The 20,772-nt window shown below is 43.5% G+C and overlaps 1 protein-coding gene across 2 annotated transcripts in view; it reads right to left on the reverse strand.

Moving 5' to 3' along the window:
- Nucleotides 1-5,891: 5,891 nt before the first annotated feature.
- The window catches only part of Helq (helicase, POLQ like), a 38,421-nt gene continuing 23,540 nt past the window's right edge, over nucleotides 5,892-20,772 (reverse strand). The window contains exons 12-18 of one of the 2 annotated variants that reach the window (XM_059274810.1): nucleotides 19,926-20,145; nucleotides 17,505-17,662; nucleotides 16,141-16,239; nucleotides 12,089-12,262; nucleotides 10,089-10,202; nucleotides 8,598-8,732; nucleotides 5,892-6,354 (exon numbers count right to left, since the gene is read on the reverse strand). In XM_059274810.1, coding sequence (XP_059130793.1) covers nucleotides 6,217-6,354; nucleotides 8,598-8,732; nucleotides 10,089-10,202; nucleotides 12,089-12,262; nucleotides 16,141-16,239; nucleotides 17,505-17,662; nucleotides 19,926-20,145 — 1,038 coding nt within the window. In that variant the 3' untranslated portion in view covers nucleotides 5,892-6,216. Of the gene's footprint in view, nucleotides 6,355-8,597; nucleotides 8,733-10,088; nucleotides 10,203-12,088; nucleotides 12,263-14,562; nucleotides 14,890-16,140; nucleotides 16,240-17,504; nucleotides 17,663-19,925; nucleotides 20,146-20,772 lie in introns of those variants that run through there. The other variant, XM_059274811.1, reaches the window with a different exon arrangement.

Genomic DNA, 20,772 nt, shown 5'->3' on the forward strand with positions numbered 1-20,772 from the left:
GACTGACTTATCCACTCGTCCCCGTGAAGGTTCACCCGTTTTATCATTTCCCCTACCTACCACTCACATGTCGTCTTCTGAAAATCCAAACTCAGACCCTGGCAAAGGCTTGGGACATGGCTATGCCCTGGTCCGCTAAGAACACTCCTGGGAATTTTTTCCTACTTGAGTTGGCAGTAGGACCATTACGCTTTGACCTTGAAGCAACAGATGAAGTCAGTCTAGGAGCTGCCTGACAAAGGACAGGTGTCCAGCACTGGTGGCGAGGCATCTCTGGGTCTAGCTGCCCTTGGGCATGTCTGTTCCTGCGCACTGTTCCAGGACTTGGTCAGGGAAGGGACTCTGGCAGGCCTTGACCTTCTCCCGATTCCCTCTGCCTTGCTAAAACTGTTAGATGACATTCCTAAAGCTAGCCACTAAGGTCTATCTGTCCCTTATTTGGCCACTTCCCCCTCCCGAGGCTGACTACCAAGGTCCAGCTGAAAGTATTTAAGTCCACCAATCAACAGCCCCCGCGTGGCTCACCTAATTAACCTGTCCAATCAAAACTGAACACCTCATCCTAACATGGCGTTTCTCCCTGAACCTTTATAAAAACCGCCATTTTCCCGTGGGCCACATCTGTCCCCTCTCTCTCCAGAGGCAGTCCTTTGTCCTCTGGGAAAACTATTCCTGCCCCCTCTCCCTTGTCTCCTTCCCCTTCTCCCTGGTCCTCTGTCTCCTGTCTTTGTCTCTTATCCCTTGTCCTCTGTCTCTCTGGGCAGATGAATCTCCCTTGTGCTGAGAACTTGGTCTTGGGGGTCCTGAGCCCATACTGTCCCTCTCAGTGGCTTCTTTCCCTTTTGCCAAGGTTAGTTCTATTTGGATTCCTATCACACAAAGCTGAAACCTGCTTATTATAAACTCTTAAATGCATTTCGGGTCTACTGTTCCCTACTGATGTACTTTTCAATTCTTTTCTAGAATAAAATTGTTTTATTTTCTTCACACTTAATATCCCTACAGGCTAATGCCTGTGTTGATAAATTTTCATTATAGTAACAAATATCTGAAGTAAACCAACTTAAAAAGGAAAAGTTTATTTCAGCTCATAGCTATTCAGTCCATGCTCACTTGGCTTTGTGTGGGTGTTTGGTGTCACAGGGTGTCACTGTGGGGGTGCATCAGAGGAGTCAGGGACTCAGTATCCCCATGAAGGGTGTGTCTCTGTTGTCTTAACTCACTTCTAGTAGGCACTACCTCCAAAAGGTCCCGTTACTTGCCAATAGTTCCTTAGTCACCGAGCGCCACACCTTCAACACAGGGCCTTTGAGACATTAGGAAACACGCTATGGTCACTATGACGACATCTGCTGCATCCTAGACAACACTGATGGGGTCCTGCTCCTGCTCTGGGCTGCAGATACAGACTGTCCAGTCACTATGAAGGTACTCTCTCCTCAACCCACCTCTAATTTTAAATTAGTTGACTAATTTTGAATTATAAATCTCTTTTTTTTAAATTTACTTTTTTATTTTATGTGCATTGGTGTTTTGCCTGCATGCATGTCTGTGTGAGGGTGTCAGATCTTGGAGTTACAGACAGTTGTGAGCTTCCGTGTGAGTGCTGGGAATTGAACTTGGATCCTTTGGAAGAGCAGTCAGTGTTCTTAACCACTGAACCATCTCTCCAGCCCCTCTCTCACTTTTTTTTTCTCCAAGACAGGGTTTCTCTGTGTAGCTTTGGCTGTCCTGGAACTCTCTCTGTAGACCAGGCTGGCCTCGAACTCACAGATCCACCTGCCTCTGCTTCCTGAGTGCTGGGATTAAAGGCATTTGCCACCACCACCTGGCATAAATCTCTCTTATTAATTGGCTAGCACATCGGAACTTCGATTATTTGGGAAAACTAGATTAATAAAGTCGGGGTTTCAGATGTAACTAAACTGAAGAGGAACCGGCCCCCTGTAAGCATCTATCACATCAGAAGCTGCTTAAAGCAGCCAGCAGGGTAGCTTCCTGCTCTTTTATAACCTGTTTGGCTGTAATAAACAGTATGTGCAGTGGTTCCCAAGCTCCTACTAAGTCTTTAGGCTGTCATACTTTGGTATGTGTAAAGAAATTTAGAGATGGAACATGAATAATGGGGTGTAATGCTAAGGATAAAGTCAAAGCTAGGGGTGTTGTTAACAGTTTCTTCTGAGATTGAAACATTCTATCTCCCAGAGAAGCTCCTTAACACAGAAGGCAAACAACTCAAAATAGCTTCAGGAAGTCCCTGAAACCGAACATATTCACTAGGCTCCTCCCTCCCAGAGTAAGCAATAAAGCCCAGCCAAGCAGCAAAGACTCTGAGACCAGCCCAGCTGCCTAGAAGAGATGTAGCCAGACTGTTTCTTAGTCCCACCCGGCCTCTCAGTCCCACAGTCCTCCAGAAGCTTATAAAATAATCACTTCGAGGCTTATATTAATTACAAACCGTATGGCCTATGGCTTCAGCTTCTGGCTAGCTAGCTCTTTCATCTTAAATTAACCCATTCCTATTCATCTCTATGTTAACATGTGGCCTAGGCGTCACCGGTCTGCTGACATCTTGTTGCTCCTTCGGAGGCGGCTGGTGGCTCCCTTGACTCCACCCTTCTTCTCCCTGGATCTCTATCTCTGCTTGGATTTCCCGCCTGGCTGTAAGCTTTCTTGCCATAGGCCAAAGCAGCTTGATTTATTATCTATCCAATGGGAGCCACACATATTCACAGCATAGAGAGCTTTTTTGGCTGAGAAGTCAAAGGCTTTCAAGCAGAGGATTCGTGGAGTTGGCAAGGAGAGAAGGAGCTGTGGCTTGTTCCTTTGTCTCTCTGATCTTTCAGCATTTACCCCAATATCTGGCCCCGGGTTTTTATTATAAGACCATTTAACATTCGTGTTACAGAGAGGCTTAGATCAACTGAGCCACCAGGGACACTCTCCAACCTGTTGAGCTGCCTGCAGGCTGTGCAGTGTGCTCCAGTTCCCAGCTTTGTGAGCTGCCACCCATGCTGGAGTGGGCTTTGCTGGTGGAGCTGTTTTGAGTCATTTCTGCTCTTGTGAGTAACCCTTCACCCATATTTCTGTAACCCCAATAAAACTCATTGGTTTACCAAGTAAGACTTTGGTGGTGTCTTAGGGTTTCTATTGCTGTGACGAAACACCGTGACCAAAAAGCAAGTTGGGAGGAAAGGGTTTATTTGTCTTTCACTTCCAGATCATAGTCCATCATTGTGGGAAGTCAGGACAGGAACTCAAGCAGGGCAGGAACCTGGAGGCAGGAGCTGATGCAGAGGCCATGGAGGGGTGCTGCTTAGTGACTTGCTTCCCCTGGCTTGCTCAGTCTGCTTTCTTATAGAACCCAGGACCACCAGCCCAGGGGTGACCTCACCCACTCTGGGCTGCCCCCTCAACCCCCCCCCCCCATTGATCAGTAATAGAGAAAATGCCTACAGCTGGATCTCATGGAGGCATTTCCTCAGCTGAGGCTCCTTCCTCTTGGATGACTCTAGCTTGTGTCAAGTTGACACAAAACCAGCCATACAGGTGGCACCTGCACGTCCTCTGCTGTGTCTCCCCTGTTTGGGTTTAGCAAGTATGTCCGCTGCATCTCTCTAGGAAAAGTCTTGTCACACAAGGGGAAAGAAACACTTGGAAGGGAAAACATGGACAGAGCCACTAAGACAACCGAAGGGCTCTAGCAGGCCCTGCCCTTCCCCCATTCCCTCTGCCTTGTTAAACCATTAGATGACATTCCTAAGGCTAGCCACCAAGGTCCGTTCCCTTAGTCGGCCACTTCCTCCTCCTGAGGCTGACCACCAAGGTCCAGCTATCAAAGTACTGAAGTCCAGCAGTCAGAAGCCCCTTTGGCTGCTGTAATTAACAGGCACAATTAACCACTTCATCCTAACATGGGGTTTCCCTTTATAAACCGCCATTTCCCTGTGTGCTGTGTCTGTCTCCCCTCTATCCAGAGGCAGTCCTGTCTCTCTCCAGGACAAATACCCCTTCCCCCTCTCCCTGGTTCCCTTCCCCTTCTCCCTCACCCTCTGTCTCCTCTTTGTCTCTTATTTCCTGCCCTTTGTCGCTCTGTGGCAAATACATCTCCTTTGTGCTGAGAACTTGGTCTTGAGATGTCTTGTGTGACACTGGTCCTTTCAGTAATATTCTATCCTAAGTGCATGAACACCACCGGGACTTCATGGATCTGGATCGCTGGTTAGTACTGTACATGATTGATTGATAAATAAAGTGCTGATTGGCCAGTAGCTAGGCAGGAAGTATAGGCAGGACAGAGAGAGAGGAGAATTCTGGGAAGTGGAAGGCTGAGGCAGAGAGACGCTGTCCACTGCCACAATGAGAAGCAAATTCTAAGATACCAGTAAGCCATGAGCCATGTGGCAATTTATAGATTAATAGAAATGGGTTAATTTAAGATATAAGAACAGTTATCAAGAAGCCTGCCATGGCCATACAGTTTATAAGTAATATAAGTCTCTGTGTTTACTTGGTTGGGTCTGAGCGGCTGTGGGACTGGTGGGTGACAGAGATTTGTCCTGACTGTGAGCCAGGCAGGACCAGGAAAACTTCAGCTACAGTTTAGCAATTAGCAGTCTATGGCCTTGGACAAGGTACCTTAACCTTTGCTCACGTATGCAGTGGGGACGTCAGTACCAGTCTTCCAGTTCTGGGATGCTGTTGGTTACTCTGCATGAGCAGCAGTTCCTGGCACACAGTGCACACCGTAAGTACTATTATCAGTCAGTGCAATGCTGCCATCTACTATGTGGGACACGGAACATGGCTGTGAACCCCTCTGAAAATTTTCCAATCAAGTCACTCAGGTGATCAGAACTGACCCAAACCAGTCCAGTGTTTGTAATACTGCTGGGCTGCATCTTTCCTTATGCTGGGCTTAGCTGTTAAAACAGTTTTTAACCTTTATTTTTATTTATGTGCATGAGTGTTTTGCCTGCAGGGCATGTCTGTGAACCACGTATATGCAGTGCCTGTGCAGACCAGAAGGGGGCATCATATCCCCTGGGGTCAGAGTTGTGGATGGTCGTGGGCTGCCATGCAGATGCTGAGAACCGAAGCCCAGTCCTCTGCAGAAGCAGCTAGTGTTCTTAACCACTGAGTCTTTCTGCAGGCCCAGGTTAGTTATTTTTCACTACAATTCTGATAAAGGAAAATTGTATTTAAAGAGCTTCTTGGAAAGAATTATTTTTGGTTAATTTTTGGTGTGTGATTTTTTTTTTCAAGTTATTTACAAGGTTTTTTTAAACAATAAAGTTTACAAAATTAGAAAACAAACGCTTCAAATTGTTAATTTGGTTCCTCCCCATAGACATGCTTATTCTGTGAGCTGTGTAGATGCTGTGTGGTATACACACCACACACACATGGTGAGCAAGGTCATCTACTCTTAAAGTGGTAGCAAAAAAAAAAAAAATTCCATCATACTTAGAGGGCACCCTGTAAGGGTTACATGGATGAGTATGGAGTAATTTCATAGAAATAGGATTTCTGCTTTTAGCTGGCACTGGAAGTATACTAATATTTTCATACAATGGTAATAACACACACCAGTTAGGGCATACAGAGTTTGGAAGTGACAAGTTCTGGTGACTCTGGTCCAATCTGATGAGAGAAATGAGAGAAACCTGGGTATACAATTCACCATCAGAACATGTGTGTAGCAGGCACAAAACACTGGGGGAAAGGTAGGAAAACAGTGAATGATATGACCAAGAAGCGAGGTTGGGAGCATGTGGAGGCAGATACATTGTGCAGGAATTGAAGAAAATGGGTTATGAGTGGGATGGTTACAGCAGTTACAGGTGATGGTACATTCAGTCACCAGAGTGCCTTTCTTAAAAGTTCATCCACAGTCTTTATTGTATAACTAAAATACATATTTCATTTATAGAGAGAATCTTCAATAATAAGACACATGTATAATAAATAAGTCAAATTTGAAAACATACATCAGACAGCTTCATGCTTTTTTTTGAGACAGGGACTCCTGTAGCTCAGACTGGCCTCCAACTCTCTATGTAGTTGAAGATGACTTCTAACACTCAATCTCCTTCCTCTTCCTCCCAAGTGCCGGAATTACAGGTGTTCACCACCAGGCCAACTTATAACCCCTTCAGCTTTTTCTTCTTTCTTGGGGGTACTGAGGGTTAACCTCAGGCATGTCAGGCAAACACCCTACCACAGAGCTGTGTCCCCAGCATGGCTTCCTGCCTTGTCAGTGTTAGCCACCCCCAGCCCGGGGAGGTCTGGAGGTAATCTCAGTAATTCTTCAGCTTCTTCTTGCAAAGCCTCGGCCTTTTCATGTAACAGCATCTGCAGTAAAAATCAGTCATGAGGCCAAATGTACTTGGCTCGAGTTGCCAGCATTTTTATGTCTGCTAAAGACCTGAGTCTGAGACATCAATATCTAACGTTAGGACTAAAATAGTGAGACTGAAAAATGGCCACTTAAGAACAAGTGATTTCAGTAAATGAAGCTGCGGCATTCTGTAAAAACCATTTTAGCTGATCACAGTGTTCAGTGTACCAAAAATAAAGGAGCTTTCCCACACTCAAAGATCTGCTTCACAGGAGACTCGGCACTTAGAACTTAACTTATAATCTATAAAATTTCAGAGAATTTTGCAAAAATTTAATTACCTCTTGAAAGTGTTATCCTTTACATATACACTTAATTAGCTCTGGAAACTTATATTTACATAGAATATATATATTTCTCATAATTTAGTGTGTTTTTACAAGCCCATCGGGATTGCAGGAAAATACTTTTTTACTAAAGCTTCTAAAGTAAACACAGTTTAATCATCATCCTTCCCTCAATCCGCTCCTGCTGCCTGTCATTTCTCCCTCCTGTATTTTGTGTTTTAATTAATTACTTAATTATTTAATGTGTATGGCTATTTTTGTCTGCATGGATGTGCATACACCATGTGTCCCTGGAGGCCCAGAAAAGTTGGTTGGAATTCCTGGAACTGCAATTTGACATGGTTGTGGTGGCCACACGGGTGTGGAAATATGAACCCTAGTCCTCTGGAAGAGCAGCCAGTGCTCCTAACCACTGAACCACCTCTCCAGCCCCCCTTCCTGTATTTTTTGAGATAGGATTTTACTATGTAGTCTAGGCTGGCCTCAAATTTGTGATCTCCCTGCCTCAAGGCCCTGACTGCATGCTGCCATGTATGGAAATATGGTTAACTTAAAAACCATGTACAAGGAAGAAAGTATTCCCACTCACAGTGCCTAGTATGTGTACTGGTGTGCCTTTAGTTCTCACACACAGGAGGCAGAGGCATCTCTCAGTTCCAAATCCAGCCTAAGTCACTGACTCAAAGAGCAAACCAAAATGACGTTTAGAGGACTTTTATAAATAATTGATGAATGCCAGGTGGTGGTGGCGCACACCTTTAATCCCAGCACTTGGGAGGCAGAGGCAGGCAGATCTCTGTGAGTTCGAGGCCAGCCTGGTCTACAGAGTGAGTTCCAGGAAAGGCACAAACCCTGTCTCAGGGGGAAAAATTGATGAGCAAGACTTTTTTCTATTTTCTAAACATTAGAAGTAAAATGCTGGGATTGGTTGCACGTGGGCTTTGTCTAGAGAGCAGAGAAATATTTGTAATACTGTTTATAATAAAAAAGCTCAGCAAAAACTTCATAAAGGGAAAAATCCTATGAAACAAAGTGAAAATGAAAAAGAAAAATGCTCTCTCATTAGATAAAGTAAAGATTACACAAGAGAAATGAAAATATAAGGCAGGCTTTCCAATATCTGAGGTAATGGTAACCATATAAATGTCCCATCATATCTTCTAAAAACTACACAGATCACCTGGCAGTGGTAGCACACGCTTTTAATCCCAGCACTCAGGAGGCAGAGGCAGGTGGATCTCTGTGAGTTCAGGCCAGTCTGGGCTACAATGCAAGTCCCAATTAAATGTTTTCCTTTGTAAGAGTTGCCATGGTCATGGTGTCTCAGCAATAGAAATCCTAAGTAAGACAGGGTTTATTCAGCTTACACTTCCACAGCACTGTTCATCACTGAAGGAAGTCAGGACAGGAACTCAAACAGGGCAGGAACCTGAGTCAGAAGCCAGAGTACTAATTCCTGGCTTGCTTAGCCTGCTTTTCTATAGAATCCAGGACCATCAGCCCAGGAATAAGATCACCCACAATGGACTGGGCCCTCCCCAAAAAATCACTAATTAAGAAAATGAACCTATAAATTCTGAGTTCATTTTTTTTTTATTTAAATTTTGTCTTATGCGTATGGATGTTTCCGGCATGTATGTCTGTACACCATGTGTGTGCAGTGCCCTTAGAGATCAGAAGGCATCAGATCCCCTAGAACTAGAGTTACAGAGTGTAAGTTACGCTGTAGGCACTGAGAATTCAGACTGCCATCCTCTGGAAGAGCAGCAAGTGCTCTTAACCACAGAGCCATCTCTCTACCCCCGAGTACGTTTCTGTAACTATAAACTATTATATGATGCGCAGTATTTTGCTCTGATCTCTAAAGCATAAGGACATGATGCTGTGGCATATCTTCAAAGCTTGCTCACCTGTGCTGAGGAAACAATCTGCTTGGCCTGGCGTCTGGACAGATGATCAATCGTCCTCACTAGCATTTCGGGATCGGCATTGGCTAGGTGCACTAAGCTTTTGTATCCAGCACTGTACAACTGTTTTGCTCGACCCTAAGGTATTGAAGAAAAACCAATACTGTGAGTTTTGGGATTATTGAAAAAATCCTCATGTACCAGACAGGAGTAGATGAAGGTAACAATGCAAACATGCAGAGGACCCAGCAGAAGACTGCAGGATTTAAGGGTGTGTTTGGGAGTCGGAGCTGACTCAGGAGTTTTCCCACAGCGGAAGTCAGCGTGTGTGCTAAACCCAGGAACCGGAACCAGTTAGGCGCTCCGGAGAGCAGTGCCTCACGTCTTCAAGTTCTAACCCAGGCCTTCAAACACAACCCGGGAGCATGAAGGTGGCCGTGCAGATGTGCTTCCTAAGCAGGATGAAGAACTGAAGACAGCAGAGGCGGAAAGGCTGACAACCGGCCAGGACCCTTTCTCCCCATCTTACGGAGTGTGAATGCCTCCCTGCCACCCACACATCACTGCGCAGGGTACCAACTGACAGAGGGTAACTCTTTACTCCAGTGGAGAGGGAGGAGGGCTGTGGCTAAGAGGCAGGATATACATCCTTAGTGTTTTTTTTTTAAGATTTTATTTATTATGTATACAGTGTTCTGTCTGCATGTGTACCTGCAGGCCAGAAGAGGGCGCCAGATCTCATTACAGATGGTTGTGAGCCACCATGTGGTTGATAGGAATTGAACTCAGGACCTCTGGAAGAACAACCAGTGCTCTTAACCGCTCGGCCATCTCTCCAGCCCAAGCCCAGATTTTTTATAACTGAGATCTTTCACTGTATTTGTTTCTCAATTAGCGACGGCTTTCTGGCAGGCCATCGCAGTATTTTATTTAAAAAGAAAAAAAAAAAAATAATTCTGGGTGATCTGGTCTGGGATCAACTGGGTCTTATCTAGGAGGTCTGCAGAGGCGTCTCCTGGAAGGAAGACGGAAGGGGAAGTCCCTCCCCCGGAGCAGGCAGCAGCCCAGATAGAAAGGGGTCTGAGGGGAGGCAGGGATGCTCTGCCTGCCGTCTCTGCTCTCCACTGCGGAGTGCGTCTACCCTGCTGCCGCTGCCGCCATCCCTCACTGGTAAGAAACCCAGCTTCTTCGGCCTTCCACATGAAGACGGCAGCTCTCTAGGTATCCCCAGGCTTTCCACACCGGACTGGGACTGCTGCGCATTCAGTCCATGGACTGAGCAGCCTCCAGTGTGGAGACTTCCACCGGGGGACTACCCAGCAACGTCAGCCAATCAATCGATCGCACTGATTCTATCAGTTCTGTTCCTCTACTGAGCCCGGAGCAATGAGACTCTTTCTATTACCCATTCTGCAGTAACACTTCAGAAAATGGTAAAACCTAATTTTCTATTAGCAGAAATAACCTGAGCTGGGGAACCAAGAAAAGGCTGACCTCTAGGACCCCGGTCACTTCCATGAGCGGGATTAGCTCCGCCTTTGCGCAGTACGTCAGTTTCTTGGTAAGTTCTACGAACAGGGCTCTGTAAACCCAAAATTCCTCCAGCTCCTGAGAAAACAAAGATATATCAAATGTTAAGTAAGTTACCTCTAAGTTTTTTCTGAAGTTTGGGTGTAGGGAGGGGTGAGGATGGTCCCAAGCACAATTACAAGGAGGCACGGTAGACCTTGGGAGCTTCATGAACTCGTTTTTGGAGGAGGAAAAAGATTGAAAATAAAAAAACAAGTTATTTCTAATCAAAATTACAGGAGTGGATGTACGGCTTTGTTTGTCAAGTGACTACAGTTTTTATGTCTGGGAATTATCCCAGAGACAAAGTATTAAATAAGGAAAGATTCAAATGCAATGTAATATTCAATGAAACATTTTCTAAGCTAATAAAAACAGGAAACATAAATCATGAGCATTAAACATGGCTTGGAGGCTATCATATCAACTTATCTTTTTAAGATATATACTTGAGGGCTGGGGAGCTGGCTCTGGGTGAAGTGCATGCTGCAAAGCATGAGCATGCTCAGCACCCACTTAAACGTCATGCAGTGGCGTACATTTGTAACCCCAGACCTTGTGTCTGTGTGGGTGTGTAGCCAAAATGGTGAGCTCCAGGTTCAGTGAGAGACCCTGTCTCAAAACATAACATGGAGAAACAATTGGGGAAGATACCTCTGATGTTGACCTCTGACCTCTACATGCAATTGTGGCAAGTGCACACACATGCACCCACACACGCATGCATGCCCATGCATGCACACACACACACACCCATGCACGCACACACAGTGTGCACCCGGAGGTTGAGGTTGAGATGTTCAGTTTAGTATACACTGCAAACACATACACGAAATATATGTTTGAAATGTTCATTTGTAAAGGTTCCTTTCTAGGCTTTGGGTATCACCATAAGAACATGTCATGTCACCCTGCAGTCACCGAGAAAGCAACCGCTGCACTAACAGAGCCGAGTGAAAGATGCTGTAGACCAACCAGACAGCCAATGCTGAGCTGCCCTGGTGTGGGCCTTCCTGCTACACGGGAGAAACTGCACAAGTTTTCACTATCAATTCACTGTAGTTAAAAATCATCTTCACTAATACAGCCGCTGTACTATCTTACACCGTTTACACAGCTTCCGAACAGAGAACAGAGTTAAAGATTCTAAAAAACATACACTAATCATCCTTCATTAGCACATATGGTACAATTAATTATACACATGCATGGACTACAGAGCTTTAAGATAGGAAAGAGAGAAAACTGAAATTAAAACCTGGCAAAAACAGCTTGTATGATATGTTAATTGAAAATTATTTAGGTAGCTAAGACTGGTAAGATTTGCTGTGCTATTTAAGGAAATTCTACAGTTTTCTAGTTTTAGGCTAATCTACTTCAAATGTATATATAAATAAAGTTCATACACACACACACACACACACACACACACACACACACACACACACACACACACACACGTAAAACCCCTGTATTTGATGTAGGCCCCTAGCCTGCCTGCCAGACACCAGAAGCAAATGGGCACATCACTGTGGCTGTCCAGAAAACATGGTATGGAGTAATCACACGGCACCCGATGGGCTCGGGTGACTTACCAAACCGCCCATCACTCATGAGTCACACACAGAAGCCACAGGTTCTAACGGACAGCCTGGAGCTAGCAGTGGTCCTGGGACCAGGCTAACTCTGCACCTTCTGCTTACTTAAGAGTTTTAGTTGATCCAGTAATGTCTGCGTCATTTCCAGAAGCTCACACCCAGTAATCTTGTAACCAGGCGGAAACAAAGAAACGCTTGAGATAAATCCGCACGCTTTGAAATAACACAGTAACTCAGCAGAGAGAAAAGTCTGACAACTGCTTTACGAGTTTAATAACAGCTCAAATGAGAGATCAGCAGGACACATCGCACACTTAACTGAATTACCTCACAGAAATGTAACACACAGGATGAGAATGAGGCAGCTCCCGTGAGCAGATTTTGTATGTATCCTCGGGGCATGTTAAATTTCTCAGACACGCTCCAAACGTTGGTCTCTTTCAGCAGGGAATAAAGGACAAAAGACAGATAGAGCCTGTTGACAGTGTTCTTGTCCACCTTCTGGAAAGACACAATCAAATAAACTTAGTTGGGAATGGGCAAAAGGTAAAGTGAATGAGACTATCCTACAGGTCAGCAAGGAAGGAATGAGTTCACAAAAGCAGCGTGCACCTCACATCAGCTCTCCCATTTTTCTAGTCATAAGGAGATGGGGTAAAGCGGTTTCCGGTGTAAACTACACTCCCTTCTGCAGGGGCCGTGGACTGAAATGCTCAAGCTCTGGCACCCGTAACTGCCGAGCTGTCACTAGGAACATTTTCACCAAATTGTGATGTACTTAATTAATATGCCTAAAATAAACCACTCGGGGTCAGACTCTCAAAGTTTGAACCAACACTGACTATGGAGTCACGAAGCAGCTTCTTGCCTCCCAGGGCTCAGTACCCTGCTGGAAGGCGGGAAGACCACCACATTGACTGTGCCGTTTGTAAACTGCATTTGCGTGTGAATGGAAGCTAGACAAACACATGTCGCTGAGTGGTAAACTTGTCACTACTATAAACTGCAAGGAAATATGCTATGGCTTCCACATGGTTGTGATGCTCAGTGTCCCAAAACGAAAACAGAGAGACCAGAAAAGGCTTCCTGGGGCTGGAAGTTTCCCTTCTGTGATTCTACTTCTGCCAGTGGCGTCCGGGATCTTATGTTTTGTGCAGAGCCTCTCATCACCAGTGTCAAGTTAACTTAAACAATTTCACAGGTGGACTTGAAAGAGAAACAGTAGTTATAAACTACAACATTAGTTGGGCATGGTGGTGTACCGATAATCCCAGCACCTGGAGCCTTGGTAGGAGGATCAAGACCTGAGTTACATAGCAAGTCCCTGTCTGAAAAGAAAACAGAAATAAGATACAGAAAAGAATATTGAGATAAATGCTAGGTATCAGTGGATTTGAGTTACAGAATCAGCGCGTATATAATGGACCATCCTTTAAAAACCATTAAGCTGAAAAAGTATATTGAATACTGGGTAGGCAAAGATAGCATTTTAATTTGCCATTTTTAATGTGCTTTTACCATTAACTATAAATTGAGTTAATGGAGGTTTTGCTTAGAATGTAATTCCAGAGCCAGGAAAAATGACAGAATTATTAAATGGCCGGATGGATGCTCTAATGATAATTTCAAGCGGTTGCAAGAAATGTCAATAATAAGGGGTAGAGGCCGTGAGACGGCTCAGTGGGCAGGGCTGTGAGAGGCTCAGTGGGCGGGGCCGTGAGAGGCTCAGGGGGCGGGGCCGTGAGATGGCTCAGTGGGCGGGGCTGTGAGATAGCTCTGTGGGTGAAGTCCTTGCTGTGCACCCAGCTTGGTTGCTGGGACCCACATAAAAGGGAGTGAGGAACCACACCAGAGTTGTTCCCAGACCGCTCACATGTTAAGAGATAATAAAGTTTTAAAGGAGTGGATGTGGGTCGGGGTTTTCTTTTCTCAAATTGTATTTATTTGTGTGTGTGACTATGTATGACTATGAGTGTGTGTGCATGTGTGCCAGGGGGCCCACAAGGAAGTCGGGGGTCAACTTTTAGAAGTGGTTCTCTCCTTCCACTTGTGGAGGCTCCGAGGCTCTTGTCTCTGGCATGCTGTGTGGTCTAGGCTAACTCAGGCTTTCAGGGACTCTGAGGATCAGACTCAGGCTGGGAGGCCTGTGTGGCAAGCACATTTTCCATTTCCACTGGGCTGTTTGCCTGCCTAACTTTTTCTTTTTTAATGTGAAAAAACAAATTACGTTTTAAGTAAATACTACTTTTTTGTTTTGTTGTGTTTTTGTTTTTGAGACACGGTAGCCTTTGGCTGTCCTAGAACTCGATCTGTAGCCCAGGCTGGCTTCAAACTCACAGAGATCCGCCTGCCTCTGTCTCCTGAGTGCTGGGATTAAAGGCGTGCGCCACTCCTCCCCGATTAATACCATTTTTATTTTAGAATTTGAAATAGTGGTATGTCTAAACTATTAGGCTAGTAAATATTTAATTATCACAAAACAAACATTGACTATATTATATTAAAATGTACCACAGTTAAATTCTAGATGCAAATTTTAAAAGATGCCTTATTCTAAGGAGATTTTGTATGTGGTATTATTTAGTAATTAGCCCCAAATTAGTATGATTTTGATTTTACTTTACATTGTAGAGGTTAATATAAAAGTTTAAGAAATATTTGTATTCAGCATTTTGAAAATCTATGCATAGTCAATTCTAAAGTAAAAGACCATATCTGAACATTGTAAAGTCTTTTTTTCTTTTTTTTTTTTAAGATTTATTTATTTATTATGTATACAGCATGTATCCCTGCAGGCCAGAAGAGGGCGCCAGATCTTATTACAGATGGTTATGAGCCACCATGTGGTTCCTGGGAATTGAACTCAGGACCTCTGGCAGAGCAGTCAGTGCTCTTAACCTCTGAGCCATTGCTCCAGCCCCTTCTTTGTTTTTTAAAGACACAGTTTCTCTGTGTAGTCCTGGCTGTCCTCGAACTCACTCTGTAGACCAGGCTGGCTTCGAACTCACAGAGATCTGAAAATCTCACACTCACACTCCTCTGTCTCCAGAGTGCTGGGTTAAAGGCGTGCACCACCACCGCCTGGCTTGTGAAGTCTTCATTTCAGGCTACTGAACTGCATGGGACAGCTGCAGCATTTGGTACAGATCAGAGGGAAAGCCATTGTCAGTATATACACTAAAATTAGAGCTGTCTACAGAGACTTAAATATATGTAGGAAATGGTAGGGAGGACAACTAAGTTTTAGTAGAAATTGGAATAACAATGAAAATTTAAAAAGGACACAGTGTACTGAGTGGAAAATGATACTAGCCTAAGGGAACTGACGATTACCAAAGAGTTACTTGGTAGACATTAGCCTGAGTTTTATTTTGTCCCAAGACATGAGGATTATACTATCTGCTTTATAATTAACATATGCTTAATTACATCAAACTATCAGCATCTACTGACATGATCTACATTCGTTTTCTTTTTTACTAGAGTACATTTGTTATACAAAATCTCATTATGACATGTTCATATGTATATCAAGAACCATGATCATAACTCCACTCCCTTCTTTTGTCATATTAACTGAATCTGAAAACAGTAAAATGTAAGATACAGCACAAAAGAATCTTAGCTTATCCACTTCAATCTTCTAAAATGCTTTATATACTACAAGGAATAAGTTGGGATCTTTTAGGGTTTTTTTTTTTTTTTTTTTTTTTTTTTTTTTTTTTGAGACAAGGTCTCACTATGTAGACCAGGTTGGCCTTGAACTCACAGAAATCTGCCTGCCTGTCTCGAGAGAGTATTGTGAGTTTTTTGAGACCAATAAATACCAACAACAACAACAACATCCAGACCCTCCTGTGCAGAATTTGTAAAATCAAGTAGGACAGTGCATATAAAGCTTCTGGAAAACAATTTATATTGGTTTCTTTAGGGGCTGGAAGCTGAGTGGCAGAATACTCACCTAGTCCACACAAGTATCTGGGTTTCATCAGCACTACACACACACACACACACACACATACACACACACAACACACACACATGCTACATATATAAACCTATACGCATAATATATATTATAAAACATTCATTTCAAATTGGACTTACATACACAGTTATATGATATTGTGCAAATATTTTATAATATAAGCCTAACAGATTAATAACTGTTTTTGTTTTTTAAAGACAAGGTCTCACTGTGTAGCTCTGGCTTGCCTGGACTGCACTCTGTAGACCAGACTGGCCTTGAATTCAGAGATCTGCCTGCCTCAGCCTCCCAAGTGCTGGGGAACAAAAAGATCAGGCCAGTAAAGGAGATGATGACATACTAATTATGTTGGGTGGATTCAGTTCATTCTTTAGAAGACATCAACACGCACCTTCCTGATGGCCTGCCCCGACGCCTTCTTCCCAATGAAGCTTTCAGAGACTCCAAGAAGGGCAGCCACATTTTGCTCTGCTGGACTGAGTTGACTGAACTACATGGAAAAGGAATAAACACATGGAAAAATAAAACTGTAGCTCTAAAAGTCTGTCATTTGAGCCAAATCCATTATTAATTCTGAAGTCACACTTTCATAATTGTAATGGACAAGAAAAAAAATCCATGACATTTATTTACAAATATTACAAGTTTAAAAATATAGGATCAGAAGGTAACCTACTTTAGAGAATTATCGACAGGGGTAGAATACTATTTCATCAACACCAGACTGTACGTATGATGGTGGTTCCATAAAATTACATGGCCCAGAGATGTCCCAGCTGTCTTGGTGTGTAAGCACACGCTGATGACCTTGTCTTACTGCATTCCTCAGACCATATCTCCATCACAGATGACTGTGCATGAAGACATGGTCACAAGTACTTTTTATGGACTGTGATTATGTTTTCTATTAGAGTGAGCTCCAAGAGGAAGGAGACAAGAAGGAAGGGTTTGAAAGCAGCTGCGTCATACAGCACCACTTCAAAAACTTACGTAATGACAAAAAATGATACTTAACGCTGTAGACGGGGGTTGGGAGGGTGGGTTGGGGGTGCACTTCCAAGGTAGAATACACACTTAGACACAGGCTCTGGGTTCAATCTTTAAAACCATGGGGGTTGGGAGGGAGGCAGCCACCATTTTGCCTGCTGTAACCTTGGGTGTTTATTCAGCCAGCCTCTTCACAGAAAAAAAATCCTAATACCTTACTTTACCAACTGGTTTTCTTACACATAGGGCCAGCTCTCCTGTGTCACTTGCTATAAAATAAATACTTTTTGTGAAGCTGGGAGATGGCTGTTAGTAAGTTCTTGCTACACAAGCTGGAGGACCTGAGCTCAACCCCAGAACCCATATAAAAAGCCAGGCGTGGTGGTCCTTGGAGCTCATTTGCCAATCAGCCTCGACTAAGTGGTGAGCTCCAGGTCCCAGTGAGAGATCCTGTCTAAAAACAAAAACAAACAAGATGGATGGCTCCTGAAGATGACACCCGAGGTTGACCTCTGACTCCACACGAATGTACAAACATGCACACTCCTGAACATACACATACACACCAATACATATTTAAATGAACCTGAAAGACATATATGTGTATGCGCGAATGTCATAATAAGACCCACAGTTTTGTACAATTAATATACAGTAGTGTAAATGGAGAAGAGAGAGAAGCTGTGAGAGATGAGAGGCCCAATTCCAAACACTTCAACAGAGAAGAGGCGGCAGCTAATCACGGAGCTGAAAAGCCCTTTTTCTCACCTGCCTGAAGTACACCATCCAGTCAGGCTCAGTCTGGGCAACAAGGTCGTAGGGGGTTGTTAGGTAGACCAGATGGAGCAGGCTTTCCAGTACAAGTCCTTCCAGTCCTTTCTTCAAGTCTCTGTACAGTGTGTCACAATAGGCCAAATCAATGGCCCCTAGAGAAACACAAACACAAACTCAGGAGGTGACTGGACCTGCTCTCAGCCAGGGGTGCTGTGCCTGCTTGTCCAGCACTTGGACGGCAGGGCTGGGGGAAGGTCAACCACATCTACCCAGCAGGCTGAGGCCAGACTGCCTCACGTGAGGCCCAGCACCAAAAGCCAGTTTGGATTAGTCTGAATTTGAACAAATATTTTCAACCTCTCAGAGTTTCAGCTTCCTCAATTTTAGAGACAATAAAGCATAACTGAGTCATAAGTGAGAAAACTACATTGAAGACTCGGAATAATTCCTACATAAATAACATGGATGTACATGAAATATACAAAGTTATCTATGCTATTAGTCTGTTTGTGCTATGTATTATAATAAAATAAAAATGAATACTTTGAGAGATTGAAAATAAACCAATACAAAGACTTGTTATTCTTGTTTGCTGAGGACCTCAGCCAGCATCTCTTGTTCTATACCTGCACTAGAGTTCAGGTCCTAAACTAAATCTGTGTATTAGTTAACTAACTACACCAGGAACTTCAAATTCTCTTATTTGTAATGGTTTTGAAGGTTATTTTAATAGTATGTATCAATTTTTAGACAGTTCTGATATTACTACTACTAGCAAAAAATTGGTAATCTAGCAAAACAAATTTCAATGTGTACTCAAAATAAATTGAGATGCCCACTTTATAAGCCATGTGGCTGTTTATAATTAGGAAAATCATAAACAATGCAAGTGTTTATAAATAAAAGATGATTAAATAATTTATGTTACAGCCCAAAGGGAGCCTGGGCTCTTAGTATAGGCCCACATATAATCTCAGCTACTTGGAGGCTGAGGCAGGAGGACAGCAAGTTCAAGGGCTACCTGGGCTACCAGCTAGCCTGGTCAACTTAGTGAAACCCAGTTTTAAAAATAAAAGAGCGAGCTGGGAATGCAGCTCAGTGGCAGTGTGCCTGTCTGACATGTGTGATGACTTAGGTTCACTGTATTTTACATGCACAATTCCATTCAAAGGTGAACAAGGTACATATATACACATATGTATCTATGTTGAAAAACAGTCAGGTGCCACCTGCCAGGGACACACTGCCCCTTTGTAAACACCGAAGAGATGGCTAACACCACCACTAAGTGACAGGATCCTTTTGGACCACTGTGATGAATGTGGTCAGTGTTGCCTGACATGTTATGTGGTGGGTGAGTGTGTTTGGAAGAGTATATACTGAACTGTGAGCAGAGGGAATTCCTGAGGAGTGGGAAGGGGACAGGAGTGTGGGACATCTGAGGATAGTTTTCCTTTGTGTGTGTGTGTATACATGTGTGCCAGAGGATGGAGGCCAGAAGATGGAGTATGGTTCTTCAGTCATGCTCCACTTTACTTTAAGACAGACTCTCACTGAGCCAAGAGCTCACTGATTTGGCTGGGCCAGTTTGCCAGGAAGCTCCAAGGACCCAGCTGCCTCGGCCTCACTTCTGCTGTGATCGCAGACTCACCCCGCCACGCCTGGATGCTGATGTGGGTGCTGGGATCTGAACTCAGGTCAGTTCTCACATGTGCACAGCAAGCACTCTACTGACTGAGTCATCTCCCTAACCCCAGATCTTTATGTTTTAATGAGTAGACATGGATTATTTTTCAGTAAGTAAATTACAATATACTCACTAAGAAATAAATTCTTTGTTTAGATGTAATCTTTATATTATGCACAAAGCAAGTTCCAGAACAACAGAAATTACTTATTAAAAACTTGTTTTTAAGTAATTATTTAAAAACAAAAACAAAAACAAACAAACAAACAAAAAAAGAGTGGTGGTGGCACACACCTTTAATCCCAGGCAGGTGGATCTCTGTGAGTTCGAGGCCTGCCTGGTCTACAGAGTGGGTTCCAGGACAGCCAGGGCTACACACAAAAACCCTGTCTTAAAAAACAACCACCACCACCAAACAAAATCTTAAAGCTGTTTATAGCATGTTCTGAGAATTGAAGAAAAACACCCAGAAAGGTGCTATTTGTGGCAGGACTTAAGCTGTGTGTGTTGCTGAGGGAGGGGATTGGGAAGGAGGCATGGCCATCTCCTTCTCCATACATTTGTGCAATTACTTACAATTCAAAGTATTTTTCAACTTCTGAAAGCTGAAGTAGCTTGTGAGATTAATACTTCTAATATGAAATCACAAATACAATTTAAAGAAAGAAAATCACTATTTCTATTGTTTCCAATGTATTCCTTTAGAAACTACTGAGATTTAAACTTACCTTTAAAAGAAGCTTGGCCCAGCTTTGTAATACGGAAAGGACACTGTAACTCCTCAGAATCACCACGGCTGTCTCTGTGTAGAAGCCCTTTCTCCGTCAGGCAGCCGAGTGACTCAACAGTTATTTCCCAGAGGCTTTTCTCTTTCAATAAAATCTTCTGCTGAACACCAAAAAATGTACCATTCATAAACTGATATATGTCACCAAGACTTGTTGCGATCTGAAAGAATTCAGGACGTCATTGGAAAATTTACTTTAGTTCAAGGAATGAGATTACTCACTTTCATATCCTAAAGCTATGTGAAGAAAACATCAGCACAAATCTACACAATTAAAAGTTAACAAGAAGGGGCTGGAGAGATGGCTCGGAGGTTAAGAGCACTGACTGCTCTTCCAAAGGTCCTGAGTTCAATTCCCAGCAACCACATGGTGGCTCACAACCATCTGTAATGAGATCTGGTGCCCTCTTCCGGCCTGCAGGCATACATGCTGTATACGTAATAAATAAATAAATCTTAAAAAAAAAAAAAAAAGTTAACAAGAAAAACACCTGAAAAGACATCATCATGTTGGCACTTTTTATGCACATTTTTCATTAAAATGCTTTAAAAAGGTTATTATTATTATTATTTTATGTTTTGCTTTGTTTTGAGACAGGGTTTCTCTGTGTATCCCTGGCTGTCCTGGAACTCACTCTGTAGACCAAGTTGGCCTTAAACTCGCAGAGATCCACCTGCCTCTGCATTCCAAGTGCTGGGATTAAAGGTGTACAGCACCACACCTGGCTCCTATTTTATTATTATTAGTTGGATGCCTGTATGTGTGTGTGTGGTGAGGTGTGTGCACA

The sequence above is a fragment of the Peromyscus eremicus genome, chromosome 10 (assembly GCF_949786415.1).
Source record: "Peromyscus eremicus chromosome 10, PerEre_H2_v1, whole genome shotgun sequence".
NCBI lineage: Eukaryota > Metazoa > Chordata > Mammalia > Rodentia > Cricetidae > Peromyscus > Peromyscus eremicus.